This window comes from Puma concolor, chromosome D4, assembly GCF_028749965.1.
Source record: "Puma concolor isolate L17-30 chromosome D4, mPumCon1.1.hap2, whole genome shotgun sequence".
In the NCBI taxonomy this organism is placed as follows: domain Eukaryota; kingdom Metazoa; phylum Chordata; class Mammalia; order Carnivora; family Felidae; genus Puma; species Puma concolor.
In genome coordinates, this window is record NC_141679.1 from 6,205,525 (window position 1) to 6,222,757 (window position 17,233).

Sequence of the window (17,233 nt, forward strand, 5' to 3'; positions counted from 1 at the left end):
ATTAGGAAGACAGGAAGAATATATGAGTGCAGTAGGAACAGAGAAGCAAACGAACTTTTTCTACAGAAGGAGTCAATAAACCAGCTAAAAACTAAAAATTAAATACTCAGAGCTGTGGAGATAAACTGCAAAATAACCAGTAAAGAAAAATAAAGTCGTTGTCTCTGAGAATAGAAATTGAGTGTGAAGAGTGCAAGAAAGAGGGAAGGAACTATCATTTTTCTTCAACACATCTAATAGAATTATTTGTCTACTTATATTATTTTTAAGTATAATATATATATCATTTTGATTTACAAATTAGTTAACATAACCCTAAAATATTAAATAAGGGAAGTGGCAGTGGGATTTAATAACAAAAACTAAAACTGGCAAATGCAAAATAGAGAAAATAAACACTCCAAAGTAAGTCATACCTCTGCAGTAAATCTACTTGACACTGGAGTAATAAATCCAATTTTACCATCGTTAAACACAACAGCAAATCCATCAAGTGTGGCACAGTATTCCATGTCTCTGATGTGCACATCTGCAAAACCCAGGAATGAACCTGCTGATGAAAACATAAGTACATGAAATACGAATATAAATACAGTAAATAACTCCCTCACATTTCTCTTTGCAAACCCTATAAGGACAGTTAAAAGGGCAAAAATAATGACCTAACAACACCAAACCATTAAACTATTCCTTCCTACACACACACACTCTCACTCTCTCTCTCTCCCCCCTTGCATAATTAATTCCAAAGGAAAAAAATCACTGCCCATCCATAAAAATATCTAACCAGATTATATCAAAAATAAACACCTGGCTCCACCTCATGCAGAAACTATACCTACCTCTAGACGACTGCAGATCTACTGAAAAGGGTACTGTGCAAAGATTAATAGCTTTCCTTCCGTTTGTCATTCCTTCCCAGTGAATAAGATGAAGAAGTCCATCAGAAGTAGCAACGAGGAGATCCTCCAGCATGGACTGCAAACTATAGGGAAGTAAGCAATTTAGAATCAATGAACTTTAGGAGAGCACACTGGGAAAGCAAGGAGTATGAATGTAATGGCCCTGGAGAATGTTCATATACAGTGGATCATGAAACCACTTACAAAACTGTCATTTATCTACAATTTAGGTATCTAGTAGCTTCATCTTTGTATAATTTAATCTAGAATCCGAAATTCTGGATGAAATACAAGACTATGCGCAGCCACAGTCATGAACTGATCAACTTGGTTAAAACTAGAAATACTCAAACAGTAAATTCAAAGATGAAAGACGATAAATGACAAGAAAGGACAAAGGCAAAGAAACCATAAAAAGAACAACTTATGACAGGCTGACAGTCTGGAGCCATAAAGTACAGAGGTAGTAATCCTCTAGCCCTGGCCACCAGAACCTTCCCCAGTGATGGAAATGTGTTATCAAACATGGTAAGCAGCAGCTACATGTAGTGACTGCATACCTCAAATATGGCTACTGTGACAGAAGAACGTATTTCTTAACTTTGCTCCCTTTGAACTAACTGAAATTCAAGGAACTTCATTTGACTAGAGGCTACTTTACTGGAGCTCACAGTTCTGGGTATTGTTGAGCCTCATGTTGTTCATTCATACAAGTATTTATAAAGCCCATGCTCCACGACAGGTGCCCATGTTCTGTGCTGGCGATTCTGGGGTGAAAACAATAGTTTCTCCTTTCAGAAGACCTCTCAGTTGACTTAAGTGAGAATTATGGAGTATGATCTCCACACTATTTACAAAGAGATTTAACATTTACTTACCTAATGGAAAATAAATGCCCACTTTGCTCACTCTTATGTGCCCAGCCCCTAAGGCAGTGCTAGTTATGTATGGCACGCAATGTTTGTGGGAGGAGGAAAAAGGGGAGAAAAGGAGAGAGGAAAAGGGAATCCAAGAATAACAATGCAAAGGCACTGGCATAGAGGAAGAAAGAGAACCAGGGGAACCAGAGGAAATTGATATAAAAAAGCCAAGGGAATAGATGGATGGAAAAAGTACTTAAGAGTACCAAATGCTAGGGGCGCCTGGGTGGCGCAGTCAGTTAAGCGTCCGACTTCAGCCAGGTCACGATCTCGCGGTCCGGGAGTTCGAGCCCCGCGTCAGGCTCTGGGCTGATGGCTCAGAGCCTGGAGCCTGTTTCTGATTCTGTGTCTCCCTCTCTCTCTGCCCCTCCCCTGTTCATGCTCTGTCTCTCTCTGTCCCAAAAATAAATAAACGTTCAAAAAAAAAAAAAAAAAGAGTACCAAATGCTACAAAAAACGCAAATGTAAGAAAGAAATGAAAAAGTTAAAAATGTGGTGTCCATAATATATACTCCCTATTATATTAATACTATTAAAATTCTTTTCATACTTAAGAAGAGTATATTTCAGAAATATTTTAATCCATAATGGTGGGAGAGATGTTTTTAATGTTTTAATTCTTAAATAAACCTTCAATCCTTTAAAAGCTGAGCTCAAGGACTCATTCACCAAGAATTTCAGACAATGAAGAACTGTTTTCTTCCCAACTACAAAAATATTAAAAAGAGAAGACCATTCGTAATCAACTGAGTTTACAGAAAGTTCACTTTTTGAAATACTATATATTCTTCCCTTTCAAATTTGTATTTTAGTGCAACATTTGCATGTAGCATGGAATAAGTAGAGAATAAAAACTTTAGGTTTTACATCTGCCACTACATGTCAACAGAAGCAATTTAGTGGAGTAGTCACTGGCTTACCAGTGATTTTCATTCAGCAGGAGTCATCCTAGGTTTTTTCCAACTATATTCTCCCTCTCCCCTGTTCCTATTTCCCTAGAAGAATCACTGCATATGACAGTTAGGAGCAAGATCAAGGTCACCCTGCAGGAATTTAACCACCTACTAGGCAAAACTCAGCACTCTTCTGACAAAGTTAACAGAATTCAGAATCTCTACTTTGTCATACCCAGTGCTAGGACAAAAATGACCAGATGTGTGGGGACAGGAAAACGTGACCCAGAGTCAAGAGAAAAATCAATCAATATAAATAGACTTGGTCAATCCTAATGTTAGAATTAAAAGATAATGACTTTACAATAACTATGGTAAATATGACAAAGAATCCACAGGAAAAGATAGATCCTCCTCATTCAACTGAAGTAAATAAACTCATTAAAACAAAGGCTGAGGTCAGTTGTTAAAATACGGAGTACTTCCCTAAAGTTAGTAAACAGGCCTTGCTCCACACCACACAACTATGTGCCCACTGACTGCTAGTGTTACAAAGATCTAACAATTAAAGATTAATTCCTGGAATAAGGGAATATCAGGATTCTTTACTGATAATCACTGTGACAGGTCTTTTCATGCTGCACTGGTTTTTAAGTATTTTGAAAAAATCACTCCTGGGTATAAATACACACAAAATATACATAAATATACTCTAAGTTATGTCCTCAGAGAGCCTCTCCAATCATTGGCTTCATGGGCTTTTTAACAGCTAACTGATATGCCCGAGGTGCCTCTCCATCCCCTCCCCACCCCGCCCCTTAATTTAGGACCTTAGAAGAACAGTATCATCTTGAAAGCAGATGGGGCACCTAGGTGGTTCAGTCAGTTAAGTGTCTGACTCTTGATTTTTGGCTCAGGTCACGATCCCAGGGTTGTGGGACAGAGCCTCGCGTTGGGCTCTGTGCTGAGCATGGAGCCTGCTTGGGATTCTCTCTCTCCCTCTCCACCCTTCCCCCACTCAGGTGTGCACTCTCTCTCTCAAAATAAATAAAATTAAATTAAAAAAACATTTAAAACATAGATTAGCATTTCTGATTAATCAAATATTCTTAATGGGACATATATCATTCATAATCACCAATTCTCAAATATGTAAATATATTTAATACCTAACAAATATTAAATACTATATACTAAATACGGCTTTCCTAAGTACCTGGAATAGAGGAAGACAAGGAATAAACTGTGGTATTTACTAATATTTATTACCTGCTGTTAGTTAGAAACAGACTAAGGGTTTAATTACAGATCGTATCAGTACTTTTCACCTTCTAAACATTCTCTATCCTCAATAACACACATTGGACGTTTACCATTAATCCTATTCTTTCTTCAAGCAAAAATTAAAAGATGGCATATTTGCCATATTATGCCTACAAGCAGAAGTTTTAACTATTATCTCTAATTTCACAGGATTTCTATTTTTGGTGGTGAGCAGGAAGATAGTTGGTTACAAAGTCCAAATACTGTGTCTTCTCTCTCAATGCAAAATCACATAGGATATCCAATCACATTTCCAACAAGTATGCATTACAGGTGCTAATAATAATACTGCTCTGAAAAGCAATTATTTTTCTGAAGTTTCAAGATAAACCTTAGAGATTTCCTATCCCCTAAATTTGTAGTGTGTATTGAAAACTAGCACCTGACTAAAACAAACAAAACCACTTAGCACCTGACAAGTTAAACTTGTACAAGATGACAGGATTTCTTTTTTTAAAGCCTCTTTTTCTATCCCATCCCCATGATCCATACGGTCTGCTGCTGGATATAGGTAGAGAGCCATATCTGTACAGGTCCATCTAGCTTGTACCCAGAGACATTCCAAATTCCTTACGTCGCAAGTTACATTCTTAAAAAGAATCTCTGTACTGAAATAACATCTGAGGTCAAGAGTACCTTTCTGACCAAGGTGATCATAACTTAAACTCAATCCTTTGTAACCCGGATCACACTGATGCAAATAACAAAAATAAAACAACATTCTTTTTCTCTGAAGAAAATACATAAAAAGATGGACTAAACACGGCAAGACAATAGCCAGCCACTTGCATACAATTTTATTTTTTTAATGTATACCAGTATCTGTACTGTATTCTAACAAAACTAATGGTGAAAATAGCCTTTTATTAGAACTGTGACTCAGAAGAATTGAAAAACATTGGTATTACATTTATATAGTTCAATATATTCGTATATCACCATCCATATAATTCAATATTTAATGAGACTACACAGTAAAAAGTCTTTTCCCCAAACCTGTGGCCTAGTCGGTCAGTTCTCACACTGTTTCTTATACATTTTTCAAGAACAATACATATTTTAACACTACCAGCTCCCTTTTAAAAACAAATATTGAGGTGCCTGGGTGGCTCAGTCGGTTAAGCACCAGACTTTGTTTGGCTCAGGTCATGATCTCGTGGTTTGTGAGTTCGAGCCCCGCTTTGGGCTCTGTGCTGACAGCTGGGAGCCTGGAACCTACTTGGGATTCTGTGTCTCCCTCTCTCCCTGCCCCTCCTCCACTCACGCTGTCTCTCAAAAATAAATAAACGTTAAAAACAAATATTAGCATTATTATAGATTACACCTTGCTTTTTTCACCCAACAACACATTTGGGAAGTTTCTTCAGTAAAGAGTGCCCTCAATGTTTCTACAGATGCATACTGTTCCCACTGTGCAGAAGGTAAGAAAAGCTTTTTAACCAGCTCCCTACTGATTGACATTTAGGTGGTTTTTGATCTTTTGCTATTATAAACAATGAAAAACCCTGTAAGCATGTCATCTGAATTACTATATTTGTATGAGTAATTCCTAACAATAGACATGCTGCACAAAGACCATGAGCTTATGTAACTTTGACAGACACTGCTTAATGAATTTCCATAAATACTGTATAAACTTATACTCTCACCACCAATGTATAAAGTTCATATCCCTGATCTCCCCCCCAAACAGTATTTTACCTAACTGTTCATATGTGTAAGTCACTTATTTACTCTCTTAAAGGAGATTATGTAATACATTAACTGAAATGTAGACAACGAAAAGAAATTGTTTATATTCTGTGTCCATTTGTTCTACTGTCTTTTTCTTGTTATAAGAAGTCTTCACATACTGTAAAAATTGGACTTTGTGGTATTCACTGGAAGTATATTTCCTTATTTTCATTGTTTATGTTTTCTTCTGATCATACTTATGGTGGGGTTTTTCCCCCAGTTTTTTTTAACTTTTATATAATCTAATTTATCAATATTTCTTTCCATAAGAAATTATTTGCAGACATTTTGACAAGAAGATTTTAATGACTCCTAACAAAAAGAATTTTGAATTACAATACTTCTTTCGCTAATATTTCTTATCATTTTTTAAAGCAAATCTTATTAGAGATAAGGACTACTGGCCATTTTGATGCAGAGAAGGCTGTAATATCACCGTTATAATTTCATAATTGCATACGTCTGGGCACAATAACAGCAAAAGGTTCTTGAAGGCCAGTTTTAACTCTGAATTCAGTTAAAAAGAACTCTTTGTTAAAAAAGAAACAAAAAATACCATTATAGTGAAAACTTTATGTTAAAAAATGTACTTTTAACAAGACCCACACATCAGACAACTAGAATGTCAAATATGAATTAAGGAAATAAGGCCAAATTACACATACACTTATATTTTCTGCCAATGGATATAAAATAATTTTTTATATTTTGGTAATTCTGGCCTTAACACAAAACCTTTATTCATACTTAGATCAGAAAGCTTAACTTTCTTCCAAGTACATAAATATTTTCCAAAAACTTAAGAGAAGGTATTAGAAACAAAGCCACTTTCTCTTTTCCTCAACTTCTATGATTTTTATCAGTATCAAGTAACTATGCTGTATCATTCAAACAATTCTAGATCTTACCAAAAAAGATAAATTTCTGAAAAAAATTATAGTTGGTATACTCAATTTATGGGCTTTATATATTTAACAAATAACTGAAGCATAATAATGTACCGTCTAGGGGTTAATCAAGCATTTAGAGCTAAAAAAAAATTATTCTCAGTGAAAAAAATGAAATAAACTTTCTTACTGATCATGTGATTAATCAACTACATTGTATACTGTCATCACAAAATGCTAAATTTAACCAAGGTACTATACCTCATGATGGGTGCTTGCAAATCCAATATTTTCTTCATTTCTAAATTTAATGCTGGAGCACACTGTTCTTCCTTAAAATGGGGTGTCCCCTTCATTTGTGGACTTCCTCTAAAAAAAATACAAATATACAGGATTAAAGAGAAAGATATGAATTCTCCTCCACTCTGTGACTCATCTATACCCAATCAGAGTAAACACAATCAAACTTACAAATCAGGCATTAATCCCTAAAGTTCTCAAATGAAAAATGGACTTCAATTCCATTGTAGCAGAGTAAGCAGTTAGACAAAGGGGTTTAACCAATGTAACTAGTGTTGGGGAGAAGAGCAAAGAATCTTAAGGAAAAAAACAAAGCAAATTCTCAAGAGAACCAATAGACATTTTTAAATGACTGATGGCCCTTTCCGAGGTGGGCGACTTTGGGAGATACACAACGTTTCTACCTACTGCATGTCCAAAGGGATCCAAATCCTCACCTCATCTTACCTTATGCCACACAACATCCTCGTTCCTCTATCCTTTGGGTTATGTATCAGAATTAAGGTCAATTCAGGGATGCGACAGGAAATGTTTCACATAAAACTTGGTAATAAATGGCAAAATGGCAAAATGGCTACACCTGGTAGCTCCCTGCTACACGAGAGGTGACTAGATCAATGGCAACATAATTGAGCCGCCACACACAACCCCACAAAAGGACCACACGATAGTTCTGGGATCTTTATCTCTGCATGCATGGGACCATTCTTTCTCAATTCCTGTGCTGGGATTTAATAGCTGTCTCTTCTCTTGCTACCAGCTATCACTTACCCTTGGTTACAATGAGCCTGCCATTTCTCCCCCTTCAGTCACCTACACTATTAAAATTATGTGTAAACAGTCTAACACTCAACAGCTTTTAAGGTTCCTGGCTTGGTGAAAATTGATACTTTTTCTGCTTTCTGGTTTTAAGTTATTTTCCATATAGAAGCTTGGCGGTACTTTATCCTGGTCTGTGACTGCCATGACCTGGAATATCTGACTCCTTGTGTACGTCTGAATGGCTAAACTGGTTAATGTTACACCACACAGGTTCAGATTTAATTAACATGCTTGCTGTGACAGCTACTAAGAAAGACACCATGAGTTATTAGTTTACAGAACTCCTATCTGGACTGCTAATCACACACACACACACACACACACTATAATGCATCTCCTGAGACATTCTCCACATATATCTAGTTTTAAAGTTATTTTTCAAAGTACTACATACACACCATTTAAACCAATAGTGCTAGAAAGCTTATGACAAAGGGGAAAAAACAGGTTTTTTTTGTTTTTGTTTTTTTGTGAGGACACAACCAGCTTCAGTTTTTAGCTATTACCTTCTTCTAATTACCTGGATGTTTTCCCACAATACATTCACGCTGCTTCAGCATCATTATTTAGACATTATCTACTAACTTCCCATTCTTATTCTCCATTTTTCCCCATCCTCCTAAGCACACAAAAATGTTTTCATTACAATGATTAAATAATTTTTACTTCTGGGTCAAGAAGTATTCAGTTCTATGTAAGTATTAACTTAAATAGCTTGTTAATTTTCCTGAAGTGAACTTTACTGCATACTTTCATTTATTTGGTTTTCTTTAAACTTATACCTAAGTTTTCTCTAAACTTATACCTAAGTTTTCTCAGACTCCTTAACAGCTTTGACAAAAACAACTCTCAATATAGTCTTCTATGTGGTCAAACTTGTCACAATAACCTATTATTTCCTCCCCCTGCCCCACATCTCTCCTGGTGCCCAATGCCCTAGTGACTAAGTCTATTGCAAAGTATCATCCTGATAATTTCCTTTGTCATCATCCTGATGACTTCTTTGCTTCTTTCCTATGAGCCTTTATTTTTTTTTATTCCTCTTACTGGGGTTACATATTCTTGTGGGTTCCTGGAAAGGTGTTATGTGGAGGAACTGAGCAATTCTCAAGTCCAATATGTCTTTGACACTTGAATGGGTATTTGGGTAGAAATTTTTAGGCTGCATATCGCAACATAAGATGACGCACATGCAAAGCAATTTATTATATCAAAAGACTGTTACAATCAAAATATGTATCACAAGAATAAAGTATTATGCAGCCCCCTACCCCCCCAAAAAAGGAAAGGTGGAAGAACTCTCTAGACTCCTTGGAACGATCTCTGGGGTCTGTTGTTAAGTGAGAAAAATCAAGGTGCACAACAATGTATATAATCTGCTACATTCATACGACAGGGAAGGAAATAACAAATGTTCATACACATGTGCTGAATTTAAAAATGAAAGAAGAGCCAAAACTAACATGAAAATGGTTCTCTACGGGGGAAGACAGAATACAGGGGAAAGAATGCCACATTTTTTTAAACTTTGGGACATGAAGATATTTCATGTAATAAACCAAATTATAATTAAAATCGACAATAACCAATCTCTAAAAACAGAAAAGAAACGAACCTAACTGTACATCAAGCTAGCAGCACAAATAAGAATTATTTCAAGTAACTTTGAAACACAGTAGTTTGTGCATCCTTAATGGGAAACTTCCTACGGACAAAAATCAAATTGTATTCAGTAATAATACTGTTATAATAATAGTGGTTATTATTTTGGAGTCACTCTGTATACAAAAGGATAAATCAAGTAAGTGATTATGTTTACATTATTAGGAACCAAGATTATCAATAAGAGAAAATATACAAATATAAAACTAGAGAAGTGAAACTGTAACTTTTAAAACTTTAAAAAATTTTAAAGCTTTTAAAAACTTTTAACTTCTATCTTAATCTTTAATTTGAATTAACGATATCAGTATTAACTCACAGTATCTTTTCTTCTTTCTAAAATTTACTTTTTATCTCTGTGCACTAAAAAGTCCTAAAAGCAAGTAACCAATAACAATCAGCATCAAGCCAGTCTTCAAAATATTATTTTGCACAGAAAGAAGTCAAAGGTCTTTGGAGAGTTGACTTACTCCAAGACAGGGGCAAAGAATTGCTAAGATGAGCCTTGGATCTGACAAGCAAGGATGCCATTTAAATAACACCATTTTTATGGGCTCTCTGACAGGCTAACGATGTGATAATCTGATCAAAAAGAATGACTGCAATTGGTTAAAACTCAAAAATGTAAAAACCCCTGCATTTACAACAATAGTAAAAGCACTCATTAGTTGGTTGTGTCTGGAAGTTCTTAGGACACAACTGGTTACTATAAGAAAAGGGAAAGAATCAACCATCTATTCTTTCTTCTTGTAGACTATATTTCAGGGTAAACATCAAATAGATAATGAAATAAAGTTTTTCTTTATATAATGACAGCTACAGAATGCAGCACAAATGGTACAGTTTTTTAAAAATCACAATTTTGGGGGTGTCTGGGTGTCTCAGTTGGTTAAGCGTCCGACTTCAGCTCAGGTCATGATCTCATGGGTCATGATTCTAGCCCCACACCGGGCTCTGTGCTGACAGCTCAGAGCCTGGAGCCTGTTTCAGATTCAGTGTCTCCCCCTCTCTCTGTCACTCCCACGCTTGTGCACTCTCTCTCTCAAATATAAACATTAAAAAAAATTTTTTTAATCACAATTTTGTGATCCCTATCAAAATAACAGATGCAGGGAACAAAATTAATAAGTGCATACACCAGTAGGCAGGTAAAAAGTACAAACTTAACACATATCCACCAAATGCAATAGATCCTGGTTTGAACAAATTCCTAAAAAGACAGCTCTGCATTAAAACGGAGACTGATATTAATAAATTACTAATTTTGTTAGATATAATAGTATTACAGCTTTGTTTCTTTAAAATGTCTACTTGTTGCTGATAAAACTATTTGAGGTTGAAATGATACAGTATATGAAATATGCTCCAAAATACTCAAAGCATACATAAGTATGATAACCTGAGAGATATTGATAACTTGTGAATGTGGGAGATGGGTTCAGAGTTTACCATTAGACTGTTATACTGACAAATTCCTTAACAAGAGCTCAAATGGATTTCTTTCTTTCAGCATTTTAAAGGCTTTCTGCCAATGTTTTTTAGACTCTAATGTGTGGTTGTCAAGTTCAATGACATTCTTATTCAAAGACTATTTTTGATCTGTTTTTCCCCATCAGGAAGTTCTTAGGAGTGTCCTTCCTTTGATTTCCAGGGAGTTATAAAATTTGAGAACAGTGTACTTTTTTAACAAGTATGTGGACTTACCATTGTTTGCACCAAACAAGCTACTAACAAACAGTCTTTAGTTTAGGTCTGGGAAATTTACATGTTTTGTTTCCTTAACATACTAATAAGATTCTCCACTTCTGTCTTCTCTTTCTGGAGCTCCTACAAGATTAGATACTGGACCTCATATGAACCTCTAATTCTCGTTTCTTCCCCTCTCACCTGGACAGTACCTCAACCATTTCTTCCAATGCTTCACTAAATTTGAAATTTCTGCTTTTGAAATTTCATCCCAGAAACACTGTCACCCACCTCCCCTTTTTTCTTGCACACCAGTTTTCTTCTTTTAATTAGATTACACCTGTCTGAGGTTGCGAATTTTCATTTCCTCAAAGCGTTTTTGTTCCCTAGTGTCTATTTCCTTTTAGTTTCCTTTTTTCTGTTGTGTCTCTCTGGAAGCTCTAAGATGCCTAACAATTCCTAGGTGTGTCCATTATGTGTTCAACAGGTTAACAAGAAAAATTACAAGCTCTAATTACAAACTCTGTGTGTTCAAGTTGGGCTTTTCAACTGGTAGAGGCCAGCTGGCATTTTTGTTGAGATCTTCAAATATCAGGGCCTTTTCGGTCATCTTTCTGGAGTGATTTAATTTTCCCAGGAAGGATCCCTCAATGCCGCCCGGGGTATCAAGCATAGAAGCTCGAAGTCTAGAGCCAAGCAGGGGACAAAGGCTCACCATCCTAACGTTCAGTGTGACAACTTTCATTTAATCCCCATCTTTAGTTTAGCAGCTCACCCTTGCCCTACTCTGTGTCTGGAATCCCTCTGGCTTATCAGACAATATACTTCCCGTCACTTGTGATGCGGAAACATAAAATACATAAAATTCCTCACTCCTTATTCAATTTTTTAAAACAACCCCCCTGTTTATGGCCTCTGGTTCACTCCTATATTCTATGGTACTACTACATCTAATTCCTGGGTCTTTCCATGGTTTTGAAGATCAAACAAGTTGTTTTTCTTTTTCTTCTTCTTTTTTCTTCTATTTTTTTTTAAATTGAAGTTTAGTTGATACACAATGTTTCATTAGTTTCAGGTGTACAAGAGTGATTCAATAAGTCTACATATTATCCTATGCACACCCCAAGTGTGGCTACCATCTGTCACCAAACGATGCTATCACAATGCCACTTACTATATTCCCAGGCTCTAAGTTTTATCTCTGTGACTTACTCATTCCATAACTGGAAGCCTGTTCCTGCCACTCCCCTTCCCCCATTTTGCCCATCCCCTCAACACCACCCCCATTTGGTAACTATTAGTTGGTTCCCTGTATTTATGGGACTCAAACAAGCTGCTTCTTATCAGTATTATGTAACTAACCTTAGGCTCTTGGGTTTCATATTCTTCCTTAGTCATTTATTCTTTCTCATCCAATCGTTAGCTCAAGGGTTAAAGATGCCTCTTTCATTAAACATAAAAACTGCACTTCAACTTGTTATTTTGTTGGTTATTTGCAAAAGAAAGGTTGAAAAAAACCTTACTACCATCTTCAAATTGGAAGCCCTCTATTTTCCTTTATGCAAATACTCTCATTTATTAGAGAGCTGAAGTATTATAAGAACTTTAAAGCAAATTTAAGTAAATCCTGAGTCCTCAATGACTCCCATTATAAAATTAGAGATATATTTCACACAGAAGTTTCTATATGTTCTTCAAAATTAAGTAAAAAGTGTTAAAAATTATATTAATAAAAAAACTATATTTCTGATAAAAAATACTATTACTTGTAGTTCAACAATAATTTGAGTGTACAGTATCAGACTTTTGGAAGGGAATCATAGAAGATGAAGCTGGAACAATAACAGTAGATGATATAGAGCACTGAATGTCAGGAAAAATAGCAATAAATCGAGCATTTACTATGCATGAGTGTACAAAATGTTCTGCACACATTATCTCAAATGCCACATGTTAATAATCCTTTGAGACAGGCATCATTTTTCCCCTTTTCCCAGAAAAGAAACTAAAGCTTTTGCTCATGGTCACAGAGCTGGTAAGTAAAGGAGTGAGCCTGTGGCTTCAATTCCAGATCCTAGGACACTGACAACTACTAGAGAATTAAGGAAACTAACAATAACCTTTGCAGAAAAAAATATGAGAATGGATGCTAAAGAATGTACTGGGGATGGAGTGGGGAGAGGGAGTGGAATCTGTAGATTAATTAGGAGACTGTCAGTAAGAGTACACAAGGAATGGGGCGTCTGGTGGCTCAATCAGTTAAGCGTCTGACTTCGGCTCAGGTCATGAACTCGTGGTTTGTGGGTTTGAGTCCCACATGAGGCTCTGTGCTGACAGCTTGGACCCTGCTTCAGATTCTGTGTCTCCCTCTCTCTCTGCCCCTCCCCTATTTGCACTCTGCCTCTCTCTCAAAAATAAATAAACAGTAAAAAAATTAAAAAAGAAAAGGACACAAGGAAGGACTTGGGACAGTGGCAGCAGAAATGTCTTTTCAGACAGCTTTATCATAGCCTTTTTTAAAAGGAGATAATAAAAGCATACTGAGAATTGTCATCTCTGCTTAGTAATAGAGGCTTGTCAGAGACAGGTACAACTGCACTGTACACGTTCCTGGTTGGCATCCAAGCTACTGAGAAATATTATATTCTTCATTCCTGGGCACTTAAAATTAGGTATGGTCATGTGATTGACTTTGGCCTGTAAACCACAAGGGGGAGTTACTCGTGCACGTCTAGGCAGAGACTTTAAGTGCCAAAATTGGTACACAATGCTATTTTATCCTCTACCACAGGGACATGGCCTATGTCAATGCATATAGTATACTACATCAAATAACTAATAGACTGTGGTCCACTAAAACTCAGCAAATTAATAGTCTATGATCATTGTTCATATGTGACTTTATTAAATGTATAGTCTGAGAAGGAGAAAGAAGAAAGAAGAAAAAGGAGCACAGTTTAAGAGACTTGTGGAACACTACCATGCATAACAACATGTACAGTGAGAGCCCCAAAGGCAAGGCAAGAGAAGGAAGCAGAAAAAATAACAAATAACGGTTGAAAATGTCCCTAATCTGATAAAGACATAAATCTAACCATCCACTTAAGGTCAGAAAATTCCAAATCGAGGGGCGCCTGGGTGGTGCAGTCAGTTAAGCGTCCGACTTCAGCCAGGTCACGATCTCGCGGTCCGTGAGTTCGAGCCCCGCGTCAGGCTCTGGGCTGATGGCTCAGAGCCTGGAGCCTGTTTCCGATTCTGTGTCTCCCTCTCTCTCTGCCCCTCCCCCGTTCATGCTCTGTCTCTCTCTGTCCCAAAAATAAATAAACGGTGAAAAAAAAAATTAAAAAAAAAAAAAAAAGAAAATTCCAAATCGAATTTTAAAAGATCCATACCATGATACATTATATTCAAACTACCGAAAGACAAAGAGTCTTGAGAGCTGCAGGAAAAGTGGCACATCATATACAACAAGGGATCCTCAGTAAGATTAGCAGCCAATTTCTCATCAAAAACCATGGAGGCCAGAGGCAGTGGGATGACATATCTCAAGTGCCGAAAGGAAAAAATGTCAACCAAGAATTCTATACCCAGAAAAATTATCCTTCAAAAATAAAGGAGAAATTAAGAGATTTCCAAACCAATGAAAGTTGAATTTGTTGCAAGTAGACCTTAACTACCAGAACCCCTAAAAGGAGTCCGTGAAGAAACAGAAAGACAATAGAGAATAATCCAGTCTTACAAAGAAATAAAAGAAAAATGATAAAGGTAGCTACACAAGTAAATATAAAGCCAGCAGTGCTCTATTTTTGGTTCAAAAATCCACCTTTTTACCTATGTGATTTAAAAGACTAATGCCTAAGATAGTAATTATAAAGCTATGTGTTGGGCACACAATGTATGAAGACGTAATGTGTCACAATAAGAACATAAAAAGGGAGGGACAGATATGTACAGGAACATACTTTTTATATACTATTGAAGCTCAATTGTTTTTTAATGCATTTAGGTTGTTGTGAGTATAAGATGTTAAATGCACTCCTCAAGGCAACCACTAAGAAAATAACATACAGAAAATGAAATGAGAAAGGAATCAGAATGGTGTACATCACAAAAAATCAAACACAAAAGAAGGCGTTAATGGAAGAACTGAGGGACAAAAAGATGATACACAGAAAACTAACAGCAAAATGGCAGAAGTCCTTCTTTATCAGTAATCACTTTAAATATCACTCAAACACTCCAATTAAAGCCAAACACTGTCAGAATGGATTTTTTAAAAATATGATTCCATTTCAAAGTTTTCTGTAAGAGACTTACTTTAGATCCAAAGACCGTTAAAGGATGGAAAGAGATCTTCCATACAAACAGCAATTAAACACAGCAAGGTGTTAATAAGAAGACAAAGGACATTACAGACAATCCTCAACTTAAAATGACTTGACTTACATTTTTCCAACTTTACAACAATGTGAAAGTGCTATGCATTCAGTAGAAACCTTACTTCAAATCTGATCTTTCTCCAGGCTAGAGATACAGTATGATAATCTTGTGATGTTGGACAGAGGCAGGAAGCACAGCTCCCAATCAGCCAGGAGATCCCAAGGGTAAACAACTGATACACTTACAAAAATTCTGTACCTGGGGAACCTGGGTGGCTCAGTCAGTTAAGCAACAGACTCTGGATTTTGGCTCAGGTCATAATCTTGCAGTTGTGAGATCAATTCCTGCCTGAGTTAAGCAGCCTGCTTGGGATTCTCTCCTTCCCTCTCTCTCTCTGTTCCTTTCCACTTGTGCTCTCTCTCTCTCAAAATAAATAAGCTTAAAAAAAAATATCCTGTACCTGTACAACCATTCTGCTTTTCCCTTTCAGTACAGTATTCGATAAATTACATGAGCTATTCGACACTTTATTATAAAATATGCTCTCTGTTACATGATTTTGCCCAACTGTAGGCTAATGTAAGTGTTCTGAGCACATTTAAGGTAGGATGAGCTAAACTTTGATGTTTGGTAAACTAAATGCATTTCCAACTTAATATTTTCAATTTGCAATGGATTTACTGGGGTAAAATCCCATTTAGGTCAAGGAAGATCTGTACATGTAATAAAAGGGTCAATTCAGCCAGAAGAGTACCACAATTACAAACAGATACACGACAAATATATGAAGCAAATACTGGCCAAACTGAAGGGAGAAACAATTCTATCATAACAGCTGGGAATTTCAATATCCTACTTCCGTCATTGAGAGAACCAGACAGAAGTTCAGAAGGGAAAGAAAGAATCTAAACACTATACACCATTTAGACCTAAAATAAATACGAATACTCCACCCAGCAGCAGCACAATACATGTTCTTTCTCAAATGCACAGGAACATTCTCCAGGACAGAACATCTATCTGGACAGAAAAATATCTCCGTAAATTTCAAAAGACTGAAATCATACAAAGTATCTTATCTCACTACAACTTAGTAAAAGTAGACATCAATCATAAAAGGCAAACTAGAAAATTCACAAATGTGGAAATTAAACATCGCTTAACCAACAGGTCAGAGAAAACCCAAAGGGAAATTAGAAAATACTTTGAGACTGATGAAAATGAAGACACAACATCATGGGATAAAGTAAATGCAGTGCTCACAGGAAGATTCACAGCTAAAATGCTCACACTGAAGAGGAAGAAAGATCTCAAATCTATAACCTAATTTTACACCTTAAGAAACTAGAAAAAGGAGCAAACTAAACTCAAAACCAACAGAAAGGAGGAGATAATAAAGACTGGATATGAACAAAATAGAGAACAGAGGAAAAAAAAATCAATGAAAGCAAATCAGTTCTTCAGAAACTAACAAAGTTGAAAAAACTAAGAAAAAAAGATGACTTATTACTAAAATCAGAAGTTAAGGTGTGGACATTACTACTGGATTTGGAGAAATAAAACAGATTACAAGAGAATCCACATATTTAGTGAACTTAAATCCCCTACTTGTCTGGACATAATATCCAGTAGAGGCAGATTATGTTTAATAATTCAGAAGGCAGCCTAGATAACAATAACTGCAACTTATTAAGAACACGCTAACTTGTTTTTCTCATTTTATA

At 36.2% G+C, this 17,233-nt stretch overlaps 1 protein-coding gene across 6 annotated transcripts in view; it reads right to left on the bottom strand.

Annotated features, from left to right (window-relative positions):
• The window catches only part of RIC1 (RIC1 partner of RAB6A GEF complex), a 169,254-nt gene that overhangs the window by 70,974 nt on the left and 81,047 nt on the right, over positions 1–17,233 (bottom strand). For 5 of the 6 annotated variants that reach the window (XR_015243406.1, XR_015243405.1, XM_086684870.1 and 2 more), the window contains 3 exons: positions 6,921–7,028; positions 843–985; positions 417–553 (listed from right to left, as the gene is read on the bottom strand). Coding sequence is in view for 4 of the 6 variants with exons in the window: in XM_086684870.1 (XP_086540996.1) it covers positions 417–553; positions 843–985; positions 6,921–7,028 (388 nt within the window). In the remaining 2 variants the exon portion in view is untranslated. The remainder of the gene's footprint in view (positions 1–416; positions 554–842; positions 986–6,920; positions 7,029–17,233) is intronic. The other variant, XM_086684869.1, reaches the window with a different exon arrangement.